General features: G+C 33.7%; 1 protein-coding gene across 2 annotated transcripts in view; it reads right to left on the reverse strand.

Annotated features, from left to right (window-relative positions):
* The window catches only part of MFSD6 (major facilitator superfamily domain containing 6), a 91,725-nt gene that overhangs the window by 46,039 nt on the left and 21,285 nt on the right, over positions 1–24,401 (reverse strand). For both annotated transcript variants that reach the window (XM_051985998.1, XM_051985999.1), the window contains exon 2: positions 19,577–21,197. In XM_051985998.1, the coding sequence (XP_051841958.1) occupies positions 19,577–21,144 (1,568 nt within the window). In that variant the 5' untranslated portion in view covers positions 21,145–21,197. The remainder of the gene's footprint in view (positions 1–19,576; positions 21,198–24,401) is intronic.

A 24,401-nucleotide genomic window follows, 5' to 3' on the forward strand; every position in this document is an offset into this window, starting at 1 on the left:
CAGAATTCTCTAAATGAAATCTATATATGAAGTCACCAGACTTCATAAATAAGGACAATTAAATAAAAAAAAAATAAAAATGAGATTAATAGCTAACAAAGCAAGCCTGAAACTTTAAATTATTTACATTTTGTTAAAAGAACAAAATATATAAGTTAATACAATAATAAAGAGTAATGACTCATTTGTTCTGTTCTCTCCACTTCTGTTCTAGGATTATCATTATGTAGTGAACATATTTAAGGTATTCTGAGAGATTCCAGGATGTATAAAGACACTGTTCACTGCCTACATGAAACTCCATTTCTAAACAAGATATAAATAGATAATTATTCTTATTTTGCTGAGTACACTGACGTGTTTAATTTTAAAATGGCAAACATTTTTTTTAAATGTTCTCATCCCATTTTTTTAACAGGAAGAGGGGAAGGAAGATGCCTTTGCCCACAGCAAAGGGGAGGCTGGAACTGCCCCCTAATTAACACAAGGATAAGGGGATTATGAAGAGGATTTTCTTTTCTTGTTCCTCCGGCAAAAGCATTTAAAGACCTGTATTTATTATATTGGTTTACTAAGTACACATAACAACAAATGGCTGTCTTCAGAGTGCTTGATTTATAAACACCTGGAAGAGATAATGTGGGTGGCTCAGAACACTGGTAACATCAGAACTCTGAGTTCTCAGCTGGCAGTAAACTTGTTCTAAAGCCTGGCTATGAAAATTAGCTGCAGGACCTGAGGCAAGACTCTTAAATTCTATAAATTTCAGTTTCTTCATCTGAAAAATAGGAATAATTATAATCTAAACGTCACACAGTTATCACGAAGAAGACATTTTGTATGACTTCTTTTGGTGAACTTCAGGACACTCTCTTTACAAAGGCAGGCTAAAATAGTTATTCTTAAGTGGGTTATTGGGGGACAGTGGGGCAGCTAAGCAGTACGGAGGACAGATTACTGAAACTGACTTCAGGAAGACCGGAGTTCAAATCCTGCCTTAAACTTAATAGCTATTTAACCTTGGATATGTCATTTAACTTTTTTTTTTTTTTTAAGGCAATTGGGGTTAAGTGACTTGCCCAGGGTCACACAGCTAGACAGTGTCTGAAACCAGATTTGAACTCAGGTCCTCCTGACTTCAGGGCTGGTGCTCTATCCACTGCACCACCTAGCTGCCCCTGTCATTTAACTTCTGTATTCCTCTATTCTCTTATCCAGAAAATGAGGATAATAATAGCATTTACTCTACAGTATTGTTGTGAAAATTGAATGAGATTACATATATATAACTTTACAAACCCTACATCTCTCAACCATATACTTATCCTAAATCTTAGCTAGAGTATTTCTTAACAAGGGACTGTGATTTTGCATCTAAGATTGTAGTAGACAGTAAAGGAGAATCTGGGACTATAGTCCTACATGATTTGATGAGAAAAACACTGAGCCAAAGGTTGTTACACCAGATATGTGAAATCTCTAGATATATTCAAATTACTTGAATATCAGGCAATCTATGTAGGGTCTCACAGTTGGCAAAAAGAGGAAGATAGTATAGCCCAAAAAAGGTCTGAGACTGAACTTCAAAGAGCTGAGTTTGAAGTCTGGCTTTCCCTTAAGGCATTCTATGTGACTATGGGATTTATATTCAGTGAGTCTCAATTTCTTTACCTGAAAAGGCTAACATTTGTGTTACGTGACTTACAGGATTGTGAGGAAAGCATTTTCAAAAACTTGAAGTTCTCTGTAAATGTGAATTTTTAATATAACTACCTTATGGTAGGTTTTTCCCCCCCCCCAATAGTATTTTATTTTTCCAATTATATGTAAAGATATTTGTCAACTTTCTTTGGTAAGATTTGAGTTTCTATTTTTTTTCTCTCTTCCTCCTTTAATTCCTCTCCTCCCCGAGAGAGCAAAGAATCAAGTATAGGTTATACATGTACAATAATTTTAAACGTATTTCCACGTTTGTCAAGTTATGAAAGAAAAATAAGAACAAAAGGGGAAAAGTATGAGAAAGAATAAGCAAGGAAAAAAAGGATGAAAATAGTATGCTCTGATCTGCATTCAGCCTCTATTCAGTCTCTCAGGATGCAGATGGCATTTTCATCCTAAATCTATTGGATATGTCTTGGATCCTATATTGCTAAGAAGAGCCAAATCTATCATAGCTGATCATCACATAATATTGTTGTTACTGTGTGTACAACATTCTCCTGGTTCTCATTTTATAGAGCATCAACTACATTCATATATCAAAACTTATTCAGCCATTTCCCAATTGATGAGCATTCACTCAATTTCTAATTCTTTCCTATATTGTGCTAATTTTTTTTACATGGGCAAATGATTCAATGGATTCCCCATCAATAAAGCATTGGCTCTTATACACATATATTATACATATGTATTTTATTCATTCATTCATTTTCCCTAGCAATGGGGACAAATTTACACGGAGTTACTGTCTAGTCCTCCGTTTGATCAATGGTGTTCATTTGTGAAACAAGAATTAGCACCGTTAAAGGAAAATTAAGCTGACTGGCTCAGAAAATGGGTTCAGAATTTTCTTTAACTAGTAGACATTAAAAAAAAAAAACTTAATTCTAAACTTAATTCTCCTCTTCTGAACAACTCTGCCAAATTATTAATTCCTAATAATTCATGTTACTCACCTTTTCAAGAAGCTTCAGTACTCAACTCTTGCCTTGAGAATAAAATATAAACTCCTGTCTTTTAAAAACTTTTACAGATTTGTTTTCCTGATTGATTATATGTTACTCCTCCTCACAAATACAACATTCCAGCCAAAATGGATTATTTGCTATTCTCCATACATATGTCACCTCCCACATTTTAGAAGAGGCATCACTTGGATGTCTTCCCTTCTCACCTCTTTAGAAAAGCAGAGCTGCCTTCACCACTCAAGATACCTTTCCTGAATCTTAACTCTTGGTGTCCCTCACCTGAAATTACTCTGTATTTATATAAATATATTTATATATGTGTGTGTGTGTTTCTCTCTTATACACACACATACACATATATACACACACAATTGACAAAAGCATTAGCATAATAATTGCACATGTATAAGCTATATCAAAGCCATATCTGACTGTCTTAGGAAAGAAGTGTGGGGGGAGAGTATTTAGAACTCAAAAGTTTAAAAAATGAATATTAAAAATCATTTTGACATATAATTGGGAGAAAACAAAATATTACAAAAGTCTTAATACAGTTTTAAGCTATTAAAGGTTGAAAGCTAATAAATCTTAAAACTGCTCTGAGATACCCACTATATATATTCAGGTTCCTTGAGGGAAAATGGCTGTATTTATATCTCTAGCGCGTAGTACAGTGCCTGGCATATAACAGGCAATTAACATTTGCTTGGGGATTGATCTGTTGATTACTTTCTTTTCATAATGGCCCTTTATTCTGACAATTCAACTGTTAATCATTAACACTAGAAATACTACATAGAAGATAATGATTTCTTATTCCATGAACTGAATTTTTTTTTTAAGTTCTTTATAAGGAAATAAAAACCAATTGCTCTTTGTCCCTCCTTTGATGATAAATTTGTTCACACGCTACAGTAAATTTTGAGTATTTTAAAGAGCTAAGATAGATTTTCCCTATCAAAATGGACCTTAACTTCATTTTCTTAAAAAACCTCTCAATTTATTTACTTAAATTTTTTTTCTTTTTAAATTTAAATCTTCTCCATCTTCCACTACCCTGCTCACTGAGAAGGCAAGCAATGAATCAATTATACATGTGAAACATATCTTCATATTATTATATTTCAAAAAAGGCAGATCTTAACTTCTTTATGGTGTTGGACTATAAGCTATATGAACAAATGATTTGTATCTCATTTTTCTTTGTAAATCCCCAGTGTCTTGTGAATAATTCAACTGATCAATGAGCAAATGACAAAGTGAGAAGAGAATAGGAAAATAAAATTTTGTCGAAATGTAAGCAAAAACCACAGATGAAATTTTTTAAAGCAAAATGTATCAAAGATAATAGTTATAACTATCAATTAATGCTAAGATATCTTATTTTGTGTTACTAAGTAACTCTTCAGTGGTGATGATGATAAAGATTCCTCCAAAGTCTTTCATAATTTGATTATTTGCTGAAGGATTATGAGGAGAATAGTAATAGGGATTAAATCCCCTGAGTCATTCCTATACCTACTTCTTTATCCTCCATGAATCAAAAACACAAAATGGGAGTAGACCTGTTATATGAAAAAGTGGGACAGGGATTTTTTGGGATTGTAAATTCAGAAAGAACTGGGGCCAGGACTATGTGGATCACTTTACATGCACAACACTGTTTTGGAGTCATGAAGATGTCCTTCCTTTTCAGCACTGAGTCAAAGCCTTAGTCTATGCTTAGTTCCATCATCTGTCAGGAATATGCTGATAAATGTCTAACACTTGGCTATTCAGGAAAAAAAAAAATGTGCTCATGACCCACTTTATTTTTTTTAGCTTTTTATTTTCAAAATATGGGCAAAGATAGTTTTCAACATTCACCCTTGTATTCCAATTTTTTCTCCCTCTCTCTTCCCCTACCCCTTCCCTTAAACAGCAAGTAATCCAATATGTTAAACATGTGAAATTTTTCTATATATATATTTCTACATTTATCACGCTGCACCAAAAAAAAAAAAAAAAAAATCAGATCACAAAGGAAAAAACCGAGAAGGAAAACAAAAGGCAAACAACAACAAAAAGTGAAACTATTATGTTGCGATTCACATTCAGTCCCCATAGTCCTCTCTGGGTGTGGATAGCTCTCTCTATCACAAATCTATTGGAATTGGCCTGAATCACCTCAATGTTGAAAAGAACCATTTCCATTATAATTGATTATCATCATGATCCACTTTAGCATTTAATCTATTATTTTTCTCCTTCATTCCACCAAATAATAAATCAAGCCTTGATATAAGGCATTTGATGGTTTTACACTGAAATTTTAACAATTGTCTCAAATCTGATTCTTTAGCTTCCACTCTTCCTAGTCCTACCCTTTGGAGCCAAATAGAACATATTCAATCCTACTTAATGTTAAATCCTCCCCAAATCATTATATCCCACTTTTCCCTCCCCAAGACTTCTTTTTTTTTTTTTGAAGTTCAACACCACAATTTTTTCAAATAATTTTTGCATGTTATAGTCTTCAATGTCCCATCGTCATTCTTATCACTCTCTTTTGCACACTCCCCACTTTATTTCATCATCCTCAAAATGTACTGCCCAGGATTGAACATAATGCTTCAATTATGGCCTGCTGAGATCGAGTTGCCCCATCACCTTTTTCGTTTTGGACACTATGCCTCTCAGTGAACCCTAAGATTACATGAACTTGCCATCTTCCATTGCTGATTCATATTGAGCTTTAAGTCCACAAAAAACACATAGCTTGGAAATAGTTCAAAGATGTGTTATAACATCTTGTGTTTCTGAAGTTAATTTAAACCATATGCAGGGTTTTCTATTTATTCCTATTAAAATTTTATCATGAAAATTTTGACTTGTTAGGGTCTATCTAAATCCTAACTTTATCATGCATGTTCTTTCTACCGGCTTTGTATCATTTGCAAATCTGACACACATACTATAATTTCAACTAAGAAACTGATAAAAATATTAAAAAGCATAAAGTCAAGGATAGATGCTTGGATACCAAATTAAAGATCTTATTTCAAATAGACATCAATATGTTAGTGGCTTCTTTAAATTTGGTCATTCAACCAATTCTAAATATGACTTATCTAGACAATCTGCTAAACTATACCTTGTTATCAATGATAACAAGAGAGAAATTTCTTTTAAAAGTTTTCCTGAAGACAGTTGATGGAAGCCCTTGGTCTACCATATGATTAGCTCTGCTAATAAAGGAAATGAGATTAGCAAAGCAAGCATGACTTGCTCTAAACTTGTTGTTCTTAAACAGTCACACAAACTCATCTGATTTTGTGAACAAAAGAACAAATGTGCTAGTCCAGATTATGATTTGTCTATGCCATGGAGTTCAGTAAAGTTAATTGGATCACGCACCAAAGCCTTCATATTTCTTCTCTGGCAAATTGAGGGGACTAGATCAAAGAATCTCAAACATTTTTTCCTTATGTTAGAAATTCAATAATTCTATAAAACAAAAAATAGATAATTTACAAAATATAGGATAGAGCTTGGAATAAGAGTTTCATTTTCCTGAGTTCAAATCCGGCTTCAGACATTTACTAGCTGTGTGACCTTGGACAAGTCACTTAACCCTCCTTATTTCAGTTCTTAATCTATAAAATGAACTAAAGGTGGAAATGTCAAGGCACTCCAATATCTCTGGCAAGAAAGCCCCACTGGGATCAGGAAGAGTCAGACACTACTGGAACAACAGAACTGAAAATTTTGAAAGAAAAGTATACACCAATGACATTTCTTTTTCCTATACCTGTAAATTAAACAGTCAACATAAAACATGGGAGAAAGATCCTTTGAGGCAGTAAGGTTTTTTTGTTTGTTTTAAAGTAACTGGCTTTAATACAAATGAATCCTGATTAATTCTCAGCATTTGCTTGCATCTTACTATTAAGCTAAGCATGCATTTTCTTGGTTGTGACAACAAAGGCACTATTGGTGGTAAAGTACTAGTTATAGTCTGCTTTTGAGCAATTTAGAGACTGCTGACTAATTAGATTTGTTAAGGCAGAAAAGGAACACAATGAAGCTTTTAGAAATAATAACTTTTCTTTCTTATCCTCTACTATTTTTTTTTGTATAGGAAATTATAAGATTTGTTGGTTTGTTGTTTTTAAAACAAGAGTTGTAATAGCTGGGTAAAGAAAATGGGTTGCAGATGATAACAATGTTAACAGCTGCTCACTTTGCACAGAAAAAATATATTATTTCACTGGATCTGTATATTAGAAAAGAAGATATTTCTGTGATTGTTAAATCAACATAAAGGTAGAAGTGAGGTCACAGCTAATTCTTGACTGGCAATACCTACACTAGTATAATAAAGTTAAAAAGAGATTTTTTAAATCTCTTTAAAGAGATTGTTTTTCAGATCATGGAGTCTAAAGGTTCTAGGACTAGTTTTAGGGGAAATTGAACTCTAATTCTGTGCATTGTTTATGATAGTGTTTAACTCCTCATGTAATCATCATGTTTCAAATTGCATTTTAAAATACTTCAAAAGTGTGGGGAAGGGGGGGGGAGATGCCAAGGTGGAGAAGAGTAGACAGGATTTTGCCTGAGCTCTTCCTATCTTCCCTCAGAATCAACACCTGATCAAGCCTCTGAGGGATTTTGGAGTGATAGAACCCACAAATATTTGGAATGTAACAAATTTCTAGCAGAAGATATCTTGGAAGGACTTCAGGAAAGGTCTATCTCAGTTGGGGGGGGAGGCAAAGAGAGGAAGGGGGAAGCAGGGGGGTGGGTGGGAGAGGGAATGCAGCCCAGTGCAGGCACAATGAAGGGAAGCCCAGGAAGAGGAGGTCCCATGTGGGAAATCTAATGGGAAGCTCTTAGCCAAAATACAGCGGAGTTGACTATTGATCTTGATTCAGAAGGCAATGGATCAGCAGACTAGCTGTGAGACCTTCAATGTAACTACAGATGGCAAATAGTGACCTCCTGAACACCAACATAATAGGTGGGATTTGGTCAGTCCCATCCAGCCAGTTGAAAGCCTGCAGCACCCCAGAGCAGTGAGAAGCTCCTAATGCCCTGTAGAGGAAGCGCAGTACAATCTGCCCTGTGCCCTAAGAGCAGACCTCAACTTTTTAAAATGAGCAAGAAAACCAAAAAGAGTTCTGACTACATAGGTAGATATTATGGTGACAGGGAAAAGCAGACCTAATACCCTGAAGTTTGAGACAAAACAGATGAAGCTTCGAATGAGAATATGAATTGGTCTCCAATTCAAAGGGTTCTCTTGGAAGAATTCAAAAAGGATCTTAAAAGAGAGTTAAAAGAAAAATTTTAGAAAAAATGGGGAAAGGAAGTGAAAGTTTTTCAGGAGAGTTTGGAAAAGGAAACACAGAAATTGTCTGAAGAAAACAACTCTTTGAAAAACAGAATTGGTGAAATAGAAAAAGAGAACAATTCCTTAAAAATAGAATTGGTGAAATGGAAAAAAATACTTCAAGTGAAAATAGAAGTGATGCTTTGGGGACTTTCCCAATCCATGGCAAGTAGTCCAATATATGCTAAACATGGTAGAGATATATGTCAAATCCAACATATTTATACAATTATCATGTTGCATAAGAAAAAAAGAAAAGCAAAATAAAATGCAAGCAAACAAGAAGAAGAATGAAAATGCTATGTTGTGAACCACACTCAGTTCCCACAGTCCTCTCTCTGGGTGTAGATGGCTCTTTTCATCACGGAACAATTGGAACTAGTTTGAATCCTCTCATTGTTGAAGAGAGCCATGTCTAAAGGAATTGATCATTGTGTAATCATCTTCTTGTCGTGTACAATGATCTCCTAGTTCTCCTCATTGGAATCCATGTCTTTAGCAGTAACTTAGATCATAAAGAGGTTAAGCAACTTGCCTGTTATTACACAGACCATATGTATGTGAGGCAAAATTATCCAAAGAATTGACATTTTAAGGTAACATTTATTTGCCTTGGCCCATTTAAATTGTAAACTCCTTGAAAACAGAGAATGCATTTCAATTTCTTGGTATCCTCAGGTCTTAGCACAGTGTCTGACATATAGCAGGAATTTAATAAAATATTACTTCTCTGATCATGATGATTGATAATTGATAGAATTATTTCAGTGGTCTTTTTGCTAGATATTGATTGTTGTAGCTAAATAGTTCTTGTGACTAAAATTAGTACACAGGAATGATCAATAGAGGAGACAGTGATGTATTAGTGATGTTGCCTAAATGTTTGTTTCCAGGTCGCCAAGAGGAAAGCAACTCTCTGGCCATGACATATTTGGTGCCATAACATGATAATCCTGCTTTATGTATGAGATAACAGTTAAAAAGATACGGGCAAAGTTCATGTCACTGATCCTGAAAGAAAACATGAATGACACTGTTTTGCATAATCAATTACTAAACTATGTCAAAGAAAATGAACTTGTTCTAAAGAATTTTAGAAGTCTCTGAAGATTGCAATATCAATTCTTCCCTTAAATGAAGCTGCTGCATAAAGACTGCTCTTGTACCCATGAGGAAGAGTACACTGTTTGCAAGAGAAAGACCTACTACAAAAGCATAAAATTCTGACTCTCTATAGCTCTTTGTGGATTAGATAATAAGCTTTTAAACTCAATTCTAATTTCATTTGATATCCCATAAGCAATTAAAAGGCCCTGAAAGAATAAGATTATTTAAATTGCACTTGGAGAATTTTTTTTTTTAATTTTGAGACAGCGAGTTGGTATACTGAATGACAACATTGGACTTGTAGTTAAGAAGACACCAATTCAAATCAAATCTTGGTCTATATAACCCTAAGCAAGTTACTTAACTTCTTTTCCCCTCACTTTCCTCATCTGTAAAATGAAAATAATTGTAATACTATCTATCCTACAAGGTTATAAGGATAAATGAGGTAATATTTGCAAAGAATGCTTTGAAATTCAATAAGAATAAAGTCTATATAAGTCTTTATATATGTATATACACACGCACAAAATATAAATCTCTGAAAGTTTAAAATGCTTTAGAAGTCTATAAGAATGCTAGTTATATGATTACATTATTATGGAAATCTCAATCCCTTTGACATCATCTGGGCCTTTGACTATGCCAGGCTTGATTCTCTGAGTCAGTACCTGATTCTTTTGCCCATATGGTACCGGTACCATTTTTGCATTCATCATGACAGGCTATAATGATGCTGAACATAGCCATGTGACAAATGTAAGGAAATAGAAACCTGTGAGTTTCTAGTATTTTCCCCTAAAGAAAGGAAGGGGAAAATGCCACTAATTTTAGTTAAGGATTCACAAATCCAGGCAGTCAAACCTACTTTAGACTTTGGCATCAGATTATGGAAAACTTTTATCCAAATTTATAGTCAAAGGACTTAACAACCAGAAGCAACCTTAAGTATCATTTCATCTAATCCCCTCATTTTAGAGATGTATAAAAATGGGTCTCCCAGTTTTTGTTCAAAGTCACAAAGGCACAAATGGCAGAGTTGGGACTAGAGACAAGCTCAATAATTCAGAGGATGGAGTCCTGGAACTGGAATCCAAAAGATCTCAGTTGAACTCCAGTCTTAGACACTTCCTAGCTGTGTGACTTTGGGCAAGTCATTTAACTCATCTGCCTTAGTTTCCTCAACTGTAAAATGGTATCATAAAAATATTTCATACAGTTGTTCTGAGGATTGAGACAATATTTGCAAAAAATCAAATTAGTAGAGTGTCTAGAATATAGTATTATCATTATTACTATTGAAATCCAAGTCCCCCAACTTCCAGACATCTGCTTTTTGCACTACTCCACGTGACCTCTCTCTTTGTGTTGTCGTTACCTAAATGTTTAAAAAGAGTTAAGTTCCCAGTTCAGAATTTCAGATATTGGTATATGAATAGAGATGGAGATACTGAGAAGAAAGGAGGATATGAACATTTATATAGCACCTATTATATGCCAAGGCATTCTGTTAACTACTTTACAAATATTATCTCATTTGATCCTTATAATAATTTGGAGAAGTAGGTGTTGTTATTATCCCTATTTTATAGATGAGGAAATTGAGCCAGACAGAAATTAAGGGACTTTGCTAGTGAGACAAAGCTAGTATTTGAGGCTGCATCTGAACTCAGGTCTTCCTAACGATAAGTCCAGTGTTCCATTCACACGACTACCCAATTAGCTGCCTGAAGGTTAAATAGATCTTAACCTCAGTCTCAAACTAAATAAGTAGCTTCCTACAATACAATAAAAGACTGTTTTCACAAGAATCCAACTGAATTATATAGACTTAATTTCTTATACTTTCATGTGAAATATTGATCAGGTTAATTACATACTTGGGGTAACTTTACAAACTTAATTCATTATCTCCAATCTTATTTCTATGAAATATTGGCCTGAGAATGCAATATATCCTAAATCCCTAAACTTATTAATCATTTGCATTTCCTGGATGAAATATGGACATTCTCATTGATTACTCAAAATTCATCATGGTGGATGGAAGACAAGATCCAAAGGCAAAATTTAGAAACCAACTACTCCAAAAACCTTGATAACTGTTACAGTTATCTAGATAGCTAACTGTTGGATTTTTGTTAACACTTTAAAAATGGATAGACGGCTCTGTCTCATTTTCCCTTCCTAAATTGCTAAATAAAGCCCAGAACTTTAAGAAATTTAGAAGTGAAACGACTTTAACATTTTGTTGTCAGGAGTATAAATTGTTCATCACTACTCCATATGTTAATTCAAGATTACTTTCTGAATACTCATTTATGACTGTATTTTCTCTTTGTCAGTAACAGTCTTCACAGCAGAACTGATGTGGAAAAAAAACTGAAGATTTTTTATAGGACACATACAAAACCCTTATGGATAATTCTCTTAATTTCTTATACTTTCATGTGAAATATTGATCAGGTTAATTACATACTTGGGGTAACTTTACAAACTTAATTCATTATCTCCAATCTTATTTCCATGAAATATTGGCCTGAGAATGCAATATATCCTAAATCCCTTTACATATACATATACATATGTATATATGCATATGTCACATATATTTGTCACATAGGTCACATATTTTCCCCTCTTTATTGATCTGACAAAGAATGTATAATATAAACAAAAATTCACAGGAAAATGAATTTTTCCCATTACAGATGGGAATATGATGAATATATGACAATCTTCTAATAATAAATTTAAATCATGCAAAAGCACCCCTGTTTTTTTACTTTAAAAATCAATCTGCCTGAAAACTTAGCAAACACTATATGACTCACAAAATTCTCACCAAGAGATGAGAAATGTTGACCTCATTATACCCAAAGATGATAGTTAAGATAGCACAGTAACATAAACAACTAGCCACTTAATGATAACAGACCATCACCAGCCCATCCTGCTGCTTCAATGCAAAGATCCAACTTCTTTGAGATACCAATCTAAACTTAACTACAAATATAAGTATTCCTCTTGTTCAATCCCTTCATGATTCAGGTCCAGCAAAATCTTTTCCATGAACGCTACTCTGATTTCCTGAACCAGGAATGATTTTTTTTACCCTTAGACCTCACACAGCATTTTATGTGCATATACTAAATGCTCCTTATATAATTTTTCTGCATGTCACATGATCCTTTTATATTAAACACTCATCTAAATTTTGCATCTTTCCTGGAATATGAGTGTTCTATATATAGAGAGAGCTTAATAAATTCTTTACTGGATTAAACCCTAGAAAATTAAGTTCTCTGTGCTAGGTGGCACATTGGAGAGAGTGTTGGGCCTGGAGTCAGTAAGACATCTTCTTGAGTTCAAATCTGGTCTCAGATACTTCCTAGTTGTATGAACCTAGGCAATTCACTTTACCCTGTTTGCCTCAGTTTCCTTATCTGTAAAATCATCTGGATATGGAAATGGCAAACCACTGCAATATCTTTAGCAAAAAAATCCCAAAATGTGTTACCAAATGTCAAACACAACTGACAACAACTAAACAACAACAAAATTATGTTAGTCAGATAGCTGGATATAAAATAAACTCAGAAAAATCATTTGCATTTCTATTTTTAAAATTAACAAAAATGAATAAAGAGAGATGCTTTTTACAAGAAACCTAAAATGCATTCAAATACCCAAAGAGTTAAACTTAAGGACTAGAAGAAGGAAGAAAGGTCTAAGCAAGAAAAGGCTTGGGTCCAGAGTTGCAAAAGCTAATAATATATCTGGTGATAGCTTAAGGGAAGCCATTAGAATTGTGTTTCCATTCCCCTCCAAGTCTTGCTTCATAGAGTATGTAGCAACATGCTAAGGATTGATTTACTCGATATCTATCTGAGAACAGGTGTGGACTACACAAGGGAAGCATAGGAAAAGATAACAAAGAAGAATTTTAGTTACTGTAAAGAATGAAAGGAAAACTAGAAACAAAGTAGTGGGAATGTGAAAGCCCAACCACAAATTTTGTTAAAGGAACCACGATGATAATAACTGATGTTGTAAAATTAATATTTTCCCCTAATTATATGTAAAAATAATTTTTAACACTGAGGTTTTTTGGGTTGGTTCAAGTTCCAAATTCCATCCCTCTTTTCCCTTCTCTTCCTAATATTTGTATAGCACTTTAAAGTTAGTAAAGTGCTTTATACATATTATTACATTTGATTTCCAAAACCCTGTGAGGTAAGTGATATCATGATTTTTATGAACTCCAGTTTACAGAAGAACCTGAAGCAATATAGTTAAGTGACTCAAGTAGGGTCACATAGTTTGTGTCTAAGGCAGACTCAGGTCTTCCTGACTCAAAGTCCAGGGTGCTGTTTAAATATTTCACTGTCTCCTCCCTTTTCTATATTAGGGTAGTTGATCTACAGACATTAGGCTTGGGAAAGTAGAACAGGGGAATACAGACAGGGGGCGAATAGGGTAAATCTTATATACATCATAAGATATGAATGTATAAAGGATACTATGTGATCTTTGAGAAGTTATAAGTATATGATACTCCCAACTCCTATGACAAAGATGAGGCATGTCAGGCAAAATGGCTTTTTGATAGATTTTTGAAAGTGTCAGTCTCACAACTGTTTTACACAGAACATGGTAGACAGAAGCCATGACTGAATATGGATTTTAGGAGGGGTGTGTAAGAGTACCTTCATTTGATTCAATCCTAGATTTTCAGATTAATCATTTCTATCTCAGAAATCAGAAAGTGCTACAAATGAAGGCCTGATTTATTCCCTTGTTAAACATTTAGTGTAGCAATATGAAACTCAAATAAAAATAGGTCTCTATGGCTGCATGTCATTTACAAAACCACAAATTATATATCTGTTGCTTTGCATTTTTATTTATTTGGTTAACAATTTTCCAGGTCCTTTTTTTTTTTTTTTTTTTTTTTTTTGCTGAGGCAAATTAAATGACTTGCCCAGGGTCACATAATCAGGAAATGTTAAGTATCTGAGGCCAGATTTGAACTCAGGTACTCCTGACTTCAGGGCTGATGCTCTCTCCACTGCGCCACCTAGTTATATCTCTCCCAGTTATTTTTCAATCTGTCTCCCTGATTATGATTCCTCCAGATCTAGGCTTCAGAAAGTGATTTAAGAAAAAGAAAATATTAATATATCTTTAAATATCAAGTATGTCTTGTGCACTTAAAAAAAATTCTACAACAGGGCTGCAAAAGATATCACATATTTAGGCATTAGCCTCTCAAGGTACACATTAGACCTCTATAAAGAATTTTAAATTATTCTAAGAATAAAGGAATAATTTGAAGAATTAGAGGGACATCTCTAGTTTATGCTTAGGTCAAGCTAATATCTGGATAGCAAAAATGTAGCACTTTCAAAGTTAATAAAATAAAAACCAAAATCTAATGGGCTGTTTTTTATAATTACTAACAGGATACTTCAAAAAATTAAGAAATGAAATAATTGATATTAAAAAGAAAGGATACTCATATCAAAAGGAATTAATTAGAAAAAACTGATGAAGAGACTAAAGGGCCCGATGGATAGAGCACAGGCCCTGGAACCAGGAGGATCTGAATTCAAAATAAAGTAGAAAATATCAAAACCAACTTCTTTCTTTCTTTAAAATAAACCTGTGACTTCATCAATGTTGAGATCTCAAACCAGGAACTTTTTCTGCCAGTACAAATCAGAAGTACTTCTCTGAAACTTATAATCTTAAAGTAATTACTGAGGCCCTAAGAAGTCAAGATACAGTCATTGAGTACTTCACCACACATACACCAGATACTGGCTAACTACCAAAGATCAAAAGAAAGGAAAAAACAGTTCCTGCTCTCAGGGGCTTCACAGTCTAATGGGCAGATAACATATTCACAAATAAGATACAGACAAGAAGAAGTGGAGTTAATTAACAGTACTAAAAGGGATCAGAAAAGGCATCTTATAGGAGGGAGGATTTTGTCTAAGATCTGAAATAAGTCGGCAAAGTTGAGAAGCTGAGATAGGGAGGGAGATAATACCAAGTTAAGAATCTAGTCCAGGATCCCAGAGCCAATTTGTATTTGAGACCGAATTTGAACTATGATTTTTCTTATTCTGAGGCCAGTTCCCTATCCAAAATAGGGAAAATAAATCAAAGGAACAGCATAGAAAATCCAGAAGTACCACCAACGTATACAATGCAATGCTTGATAATCCAAAGATTGTTTCCTTTATGTAAGTTTTACAGTCAATAAAAATTAAGAAAACTCACTAGCAATATGATGAAAATGAGTTTAGATGTGTATTGCATGCCATATAATGGAAAATACCAATTAGTTTAAAATAGATTTCAATTGTTCAATAGACTTATTTTCTACTGTCCATAAATAAAAAAATTATTAAAGAAAAAAACTGATGGATTTGGTTACATAACAAATAAAAAGATTTTACTCAGCAAAAAGCAAAGAAAAAGAAAAAATAGACTGGAGGGGAAAAGATAAAAATCTGACAGAATACTTAAGGAACTGATATAAAATTACTAGAATGATATCTATCCCCTTATAATCAAATTGTCATACAATATTAAAAGACATTGCTAGTATTCACTTCAAAATCATTCAGACTCTAATGATCAAAAAATTGCTCTTCAAAGCATCTCCAAAATATCACTTTATATCCACAAAATTAAAAGAAAAAAGGTGTAAAAGTGCAAAATTTGATGTTGATTAGAGGTATGGAGGGAAAGGTAATCTATTTCATTGTTAATAGAAGGCAAATAAATAAAATTGTTTGGGAGAAAAATCTAGCAAAACACAAAATTATGACTTCTAACAGCTAAGGATCCACAATTGGAGCTATATGCAAAGAATTTTACTAAAAATAAATGATCTATGTATATAAAATATGTGTAACTACCTCATTTATAGTATCAAAAAACTAGAAACAATCAGTATATCTAATAATTAAGAATGACTAAATTATAGCGTTAATATAATGAAATATTGTGCCATAAAAATACAGATGTACACACACAAATGGAAAAATTTATACAATATGATACAAAGTAAAGAAAGTAGAGTTTTCTAAAGTAACATATACATTGATGACACTATGAACCAAAAGTAACAATGCCAAAATCTTTTAAGTGTACAGAGAGAAAAAAAAGATAGGAAGGGGACATGAAGCAAATTGTTATTACTGTCATTTTTTTTAAAGTTTATTTTACCTTTTATCAAAACTTAAATAAGCTTTAATCTTAAAATTATTATTAGGAATTTATTGTCTACTGTATTTGTTTTTCTTGAGATTCATTAAATATAGTATAATTTCAGTCTAATAAAACACCAGTAAAAAATTAAAATATAGTTTTAAGTTTTATTAGTAATATAAACAAAAAAATAAGTCCAGTGACAATTTTTACAATTAAATTTCCATACTATCTCCTCTCATTCCACATTTTTTTTTTGTTTGCATATAGATTTAAATTTTTCTTTCATGTCCTTCTGGTTTCCTCACACAAGATACTCATATTCTCATTTCATTCATTTTCATGGGTATCCCTCATATCTGTAATATCCTTCTTCATCTTCAGCTCCTGCCTTCCTTGGCTTCCTTCAAATCTCAGATAAAAAGTTCACCTTTTGCAAGAAGCTTTTCTGATCTTCCATGTTAGTGCCTTCAATTTGAGATTATTTCCAATTTCTCTCTCTGTCTCTCTTCTCTATCTTTCTGTTTCTCTGTCTCACACACACAAGTGTGTGTGTGTGTGTGTGTGTGTGTGTGTATTGCACATAAATGTTAGCAAGTGGTCTTCCATATTAGACTGAATCCTCTTTGAGATCAGGGACTGTCTTTTACTTTTTTTCCCATTTCTCCTATGCTTGTTAAGTAACTACTTAATAAATGCTTATTGATGTGACTTTCAATGTTCATGGAAAGTGCTCTGTTTACTCCATAACTTACGTCATTGGACTAAATATCATCTAGGAATTTTACTCAGTCTACCCCTACTGAAAGGAATGCTGTCTGGACCTTCCCAAACCACATCAGAACCAAAGAATCCATTCTTTTAACCATCTATGCAGTTCTGAGTTTAACCATCTATGCAGTTCTGAGCAGGCAAAGAAGGTTTGAAGAAAAGAAGCAAGAAGTATAAGATAGCTTCAATAATAAGTCACAGCAAAAGGATTATATGTTCTTTTTGCCGAGTCTTTGCTGTTTAGTTGTGTTCAGTCATGTCTAACTCTTCATGAGGCCTTTTGAGGGTTTTTTTTTTCCCTTAGCAAAGATATTAGAGTGATTAGCCATTTCCTTCTCCAGCTCATTTTACAGATGAGGATACTGGGACAGACTTAAGTGACTTCTCCAAAGTCACACAGCAAGTGAGTATTTGAGACCAGATTCCTGACTCCAGATCCAGCTCTCTATTATTCACTTATAACCTTAAGCTGTCCATGGAGACTACCCAAAGAGTCTTAGAATCCTTCAAGTACAACTCCTTCATTTTACAAATGAAGAAATCAACCTTCAGACAAGTTAAGTGACTTTTCAGATTCCTTATCAGGGTCAGGATTTAAACTCAGATCTCCCTAATTCCAATTCTGGTACTCTATATCAATAGTGTCAAACTTAAATAGAAATGAGGGCCTCAAATGCACATAGAAGTATCCCTGATGGGAAAAAATGTGATGTTATCTATATTTTATTGTACTTGTATTTATTTTGTTAAGTATTTCCCAAGTACATTTTAATCTGGTTTTGATAGTATTCATGTTTGATACCACTATTCTAAATGACTTTAACCACTCTATATCTCAATGAATCAGTCAGTCTAATTTTGTCTAAAAAAAGCAAACCAAAGCAATGAAAAAGACAAGTAAGCTGGTTTGGGCCAATTTTTAGTAAAAGTGAAGGAGCCAAAAACTGGAGGAGCAAAGGGTATGGATACCACAGGAAGGGCCTAAGAGGTAAAGAAGAATTCAATAGTAGTTTCTCCTCTAAAATCACTGGATTTATATTTTTAAAATGGATAATATTCTCCCTTTTAAGAGAAAGGAGAAGAAAGCTAAAACTATCATTTCCATTTTTAAAATTTCCCTTTTCCAAGTTAAGTCAATAAGCAGTTATTAAATGTCCACCATGTGTCAGGCCTTGTGCTAAGGGCGGGGGGATACAAAAAAAAAAAAAAAAGGCAAAAAATAGTCCTTGCTCTTAAGGATCTGTCAGTCTAAAAAAATCTGAAATTTAAAGTGATACAAGCAAATAAACAACATACACACTTATTCATTTACTATATGTATAAGAAGATTATATCTGTTATAATGGGCCAAAAAAGTTAATGTATTTCCTCATTTCAGAAACTGACAATCCTCTCTCTCAGTACAGAATTTTAAACCATGTACACACTCCATCCTTCAAGAAACACAAGAAGACAGAGTAATTTTTAAAAGATAGTAAACTTGACTCTGCTTCATGTAAACATCAGAGGCTCAAGGAGACAAAGTACTTTGGGAGTCTAGTAAATACTGTATCATTTAAGAATCTTGAAAGAGAGAGATAGTGAGTGAGCAGGGAGTTAAGGTGAAGGAGAAAATCATTCTCTTATCTTCTTGTCAGCTAAAGATATATTTCTTAATCCCCAATTCACAGGCTCATTTTTTTTTTTTTAGCAAAAGAAAAGGATTCTGTAAGATTCTCCTTAATATAAGTACTGTGAAAGAGGACTATGATAGTACAGAATCCTTGTTGAATGTAATGGCCATTATAAACTACTTCTAGGCTTTAAAGTAGGCATAAAGGAAATATGAGAAACTTGACCCACTATGATCTGACTCATAAAATCCCAAGTTAGGAGTAGCTGCCATAACCGTATTTATAATATACTGAAAATATTAACCAAAACATTTTCCATAAGACAAATCAAGGAATTTGCAAGCCTTTTGGGGAATATTTTCTCTATAGAGTCTAGATAAGAGGCTCTTAATCTTTTTTTTTTTTTTTTGGTACTGCAGTCTCTTAATCAGTCTATTGAAATCTGTAGAGCATAAAATAAAATATATAGGATTTCAAAACTATCCTAACTAATCAAAGGTTAGTGAAAATAAAAATGTGACTTTTTTTCTCATCCAATTCATGGACTTCTCCTGAAATCTAATTATGGTAATAGATGTCCATGGATCTCAAGTAAATAATTACAATCTAAATAAAGAATTTGGCTTTTTCTTTACATAACAAAAACAACCACCAATAATAAAGGTGAGCAAAAGGCACTCTAATTTTTCTCCATAACAAAGTACAATATCATGAATTTATATTATACCTAGTGTGACATAAAATAGGAACTTAATTCAACCAGGTGATTGGTTAAAGAAATAAGAAAAATATTTTCTTACCTGATATGACCAATGAGTTCAATAAGTTTGTGACTAAAGAAGTAAGCAGTCAATTCAGAAACATGACTCAGGACAGAGCAGACTCCAAACAGGGTTGTTGTGCCATTGAGATCTTCCAGATGCCAGTAGAGAAAAGTGAATACAAATCCATAGCCAAAACCCATAAACCATGCCACAAATAACACAGAGCCATACTGTACACTGCAAAGCAGCTTAATCAGGTCCCAAAAACTGAATGCTTGTGACTGACTCGAGCTGGTTGGTGTGTCTTCAGAAGATTCAGTGGAATTGTTTCTCTCCACCTGAGGAATTTCCACCTCTTTCCCTTTGTTGTTATTGCTTTTGAAATGGCTGTAGCGGAAACGGAACTGAGTAGCTACTATTAAAGCCATGGTCATTAGGACCCCAAAAACAATGAAGACTATCTGGTAGTTCCTGTATTCAGGGGGTTTACACCCTTGACCATCAATGAGAACATCTATGTGAGTGTAATCAATCCCTATACCCACAGAGAGCATGGCCAATCCCCAGCCCAGAGAACCCCACATGCGTTGTAATCCATATCGATCCCTGTGTTTTCCCAGATACTGTAGTGTGACTGTGTCCACAATGGTGACAGAGGATGCACTGAAAAACTCTCCTATGATGACAACCAAGAGGATCACCAAAAATATCGCTTCCACCTCTTGCTGATCATAAACGAGAATTCGCTGATCTGAGGGCGATACTTTGGTGGTAAGAGAAGGGGTGACCGTCACTTTGGTGAGGTTCCCAGCTACAACTGTAGTCATGGTAGTAGTGTTTATGTTCTGGATTAAAAGGATAGAATTGTTAGTACTTGAAGATGTTGGAGGCTGAACAGTAAATACGATTGCTATGTCATCAGGTGGAGAAGGAGATACAAGCCCAGGGTTGGTTAACTCCTCTTCTAAGGTCAAATTGGCAAGTGAATTTCTTTTCTCCCGAGTTTTTGGTGGTGTGGCTTGGACTATGGTAAGGGGAGGGATGATGGAAGAGTTTGGTGGAATAGTAGTTAAAAGATGGCTCCCGTTGGTCGGATGCACTGTGGGTAAGATCTTTGGTACACATCTCAAGGTAGCTGGTTTGACAAACCCTATGCCAAGATTGAATAAAACCCAACATAAAAGTGAAAAGAGGAGGACAATTTTACCCTTCCTAAAGCGGTCAGCAACTACACCCCAAAAAGGGGCACTGCAGAATTCGATGAAATATCTAATGCCCACTAATAGTCCACTCTGACTGGGTGACATGCCCAGCTGTTTATAATACACAGGCAAAAGTGGATAAAGAGAGCCATATGCAGAGTAAAAGAAAAAATAAAAGACCTTTGAAATAAGAAGATCATTGTTTACTTTAACACAGTGTTTCTCAATCCAGTCTATTTCTTCTTCTGGGATAGTGGAAGTCTCTGTTGAGGAGGGGGTTTCATTTGCAGGTTGCTGGTCTGGTTCCCTGGAGATACCATTAAAAGGATCAGCAAGCACATACTTTCTCTTTTGCTCCTCTTCATCATCAGTCAAAATGGCAACTTTATCATCAGTCGCCATTGTTTATTATGAACATCAGAAAGTTGATAATTTTCAAAATTATTCTAGTTGATCTGTAAAGGAAAAAAATATATATAATTAGGCAATTTTGTTATTAAAACGGATCCTCCTTTATCAGGCTTACAGCCAACTGAAGAGTTTAATGTCATATCCAATTAAGAGTTATTTTATGAACCAATTTGAATCATGTGCCTATAATGCACACACTGAAGAAATTTTAAAAATTTCCCCAAAATGTCCTAACCATAATCCAATATTATTTGGATAAATAATACTTTCCCATATAAAGTTTATAACTAATTAATCTCAATATTTTCACAAATTCCTAGGGAAAATACAGAATTTCGAGGATTTATTTATAATAAAACATGCTAGAGAATATAATTTTTCAAAAAATCAGATTTCTGATTGCCTCTCATTTATGAAGGTTATTGTTGTTGTTCCTCCTTCATTCTCAAGACCAATGACATCATGAGTCTGATGTTTTAAGTTGCACTAATATATTTTACAAAATTCTATAGGCGAGATATCATGACGGATTAGGAGACCTATTCACTCAGTTATCAATAAAGAATAAACATCATATGGACTTCCAACAAATAAACAAAGCAAAAACTACAACTTAATAAACAAGAGAAAGCTGCTTAAGCGATATAATACTCATAATAATGAAGAGCTTGTAAGGAAGAGTTAGCTGCACTATTTGTATACAATAACAATAACAGTTGTTATCATTTATATAGTTCTTTAAAATCTCTGCAAAACACTTTATGTACATTATCTTATTTGATCTTCATAAAAACCTGATGAAGTAAATGTAATTGATAGCCTCAATTTATAGATCAGGAAAATGAGGCTGAGAAGTTAAGTGACTGATCTAGGGTCCCAGACTAGTAACTTTATAAAGCAGAATTACACTTAGGTCTTCCTGATGCTGTTTAGTACTCTATCCTTACAGATACAGCCCCTTTCTGGAGACAAAACATCATATAATACTTGCTCTCAGGGATATTGTCAGTATCTCTTGCGTTTATAATTATTTCTTTTAAATACCATATATTATAGACTATGGGAAAACATCTTTTAGAATCAAGATACTGGATTAGAAATATTAAAAAGGTCTTTTGAGAAGCTGAAACAATGGTGCCAGTTACGACCCAAGCTACCAGCCTTCCTCACTCTTCTCACATGCATGACAGAATAGTCTAACCGGTTTATTATGTTCACAGACTGATTTACATCAATGAAAGGCTGTTAAAACTTAGAATCTTGGACCTAGAAGCAAGAAGCCGAGTTCAAATTTGGCCCCAAACATATACTAGCTTTTAAGCTAGCTAAGTCACTTAACTTTCTTCAGGACCAGTTCCCTTGTTCCCTCATCAATAAAATGGGAATATAGTGTCCTTTCCCCAGAACTGTTAGGAGGCTCAAATGAGAAAACATGTAAAGTAGTTTGCAAAGCTTAAAACACCACACAAATGCTGGCTATTGTTATTAAGTTAAAATAAAAAGAATTATGACAAGGTAGGAAGTTAGAATACTTAGAACAGAATAAAAAACTAGTAACTATTAAACTTTTACACTCCCCAAACAACTACTAGGAGCAGTTATTAGTATTTGTTAGAGACACACAATAGTAAATCTACGATATTTCATATCCTACCTTTATCCCACCCTCAAATTCAGGCAATATCACAGGAACTGCTTTGTTTCAATTAAAATTTTTTTTTTCTTAAAATCTGCTAGAATCTTGCACACTATTCATTTAGAAGGGAAAAGTAGACAATTTTATAAGTTCTAGCTGATGGGTCTATTTTTTTATTTCTAGTATGGAAGAATAGCCACTGTACATACCCATGGCTGGCTAGTAGAAGTCCTATATATTTCTATTAGTTTTCCATTCATTATAAATTATTATCATAAAATAGCTAAAAAAAGAAAAAAAATAATAAATATATTTTATATACAGGATGTTAACAACTATATTAACACTTCACTTTTACCCAAGAGGTAACCTGGAAACATCAGAATTTTATTGTTAAATCTTCTTTATACTGCTTTAAAAATATTTCATATTTATTTACATTTATATAATTATATTATATGTAAGTATTAATATTATTGTATTTATATCTTACATATGCGTGTATGTTTATACTAAAAGATATATATCTTTATACTAAGTACTGTTAGATCTTGTGTTATGAAAACTGATCCTGCATGATTTATTTGAATTTCTCTTTTTAAAAACTGCCTGCACCTGTCTTTGCACAAGAGGGCTTGTGCAAAATACCCCTGATTCTATTTTGACCTCAGGAAGGAAACCTCTCTGTCCTTGCTTTTTTTTCTAAATCACAGTCATATGAGATATTATTTTAAAGAATCAGAATTAGTTACCGATATCTTCCTATCTTCATTAATTTAAAAAATTTAAATAAATGTTTACATTTATGCTTTTAAGAAAACACCTGTTATTTTCCAATGATTCTCTGTTCTACCCCTTGTAACAAGGAAGTACAGTTTAGTGAAACAAACGAACAAATTGGCCATCATTGACACAGTTATGTCCCATTCTGCTGTAGTTCACCTCTTTAGCTGAAAGGAGTAATTTTGTTTCAGTATCTGGAGTCAAGACTGGTCTTGGCGATGATTAGAGTTCTGATATTTTTCAATAATGTCCTGAACTATTTCTCATTGCCATGATGCTACCTAGTTACCATATAACCATTATTACTCCCTTTTTAATTACCATGCTCAGCTATACATGCTCATACCTATCTACTGCTGAATCTATAGTAGATGGCAGAGGAATAGATATTACTTATCTCATGAGGATCTAGGCCAATAAGATGCACAAACACTAAAAGAAATGTATGCTGTGCAGAAGCATTTATCAAGTGAAATTATCAAGTGAAAAACAAGTGTTTCAACCGGATGTTGACTTAGTCTTCGATAAAAATCATTTTTCCTAGCCAACTGCCTTTCTATCATATGAATACATGTGATTATCACAAGGTTTCTCTTGTCCTAGCAAAAATGGAAGTACAACATAATCTCAAGTGTTTAGAATGAGCAAAACTGAGCTAAAATTCTGTTCCCAAATACTCAAGAATTGTTCCTTTCACCTCACAAAGTCATACTCACTACCATTAGGATTTTGACCTAAATTGGCTACAAAGGACCTCTGACTCAATACTTTCAGGTTACATTTATGTCTCTGTCAAGAAGTCTCAAAACACTTGGGAATTAACAAATTA

The sequence above is a fragment of the Antechinus flavipes genome, chromosome 3 (genome assembly GCF_016432865.1).
Source record: "Antechinus flavipes isolate AdamAnt ecotype Samford, QLD, Australia chromosome 3, AdamAnt_v2, whole genome shotgun sequence".
NCBI lineage: Eukaryota > Metazoa > Chordata > Mammalia > Dasyuromorphia > Dasyuridae > Antechinus > Antechinus flavipes.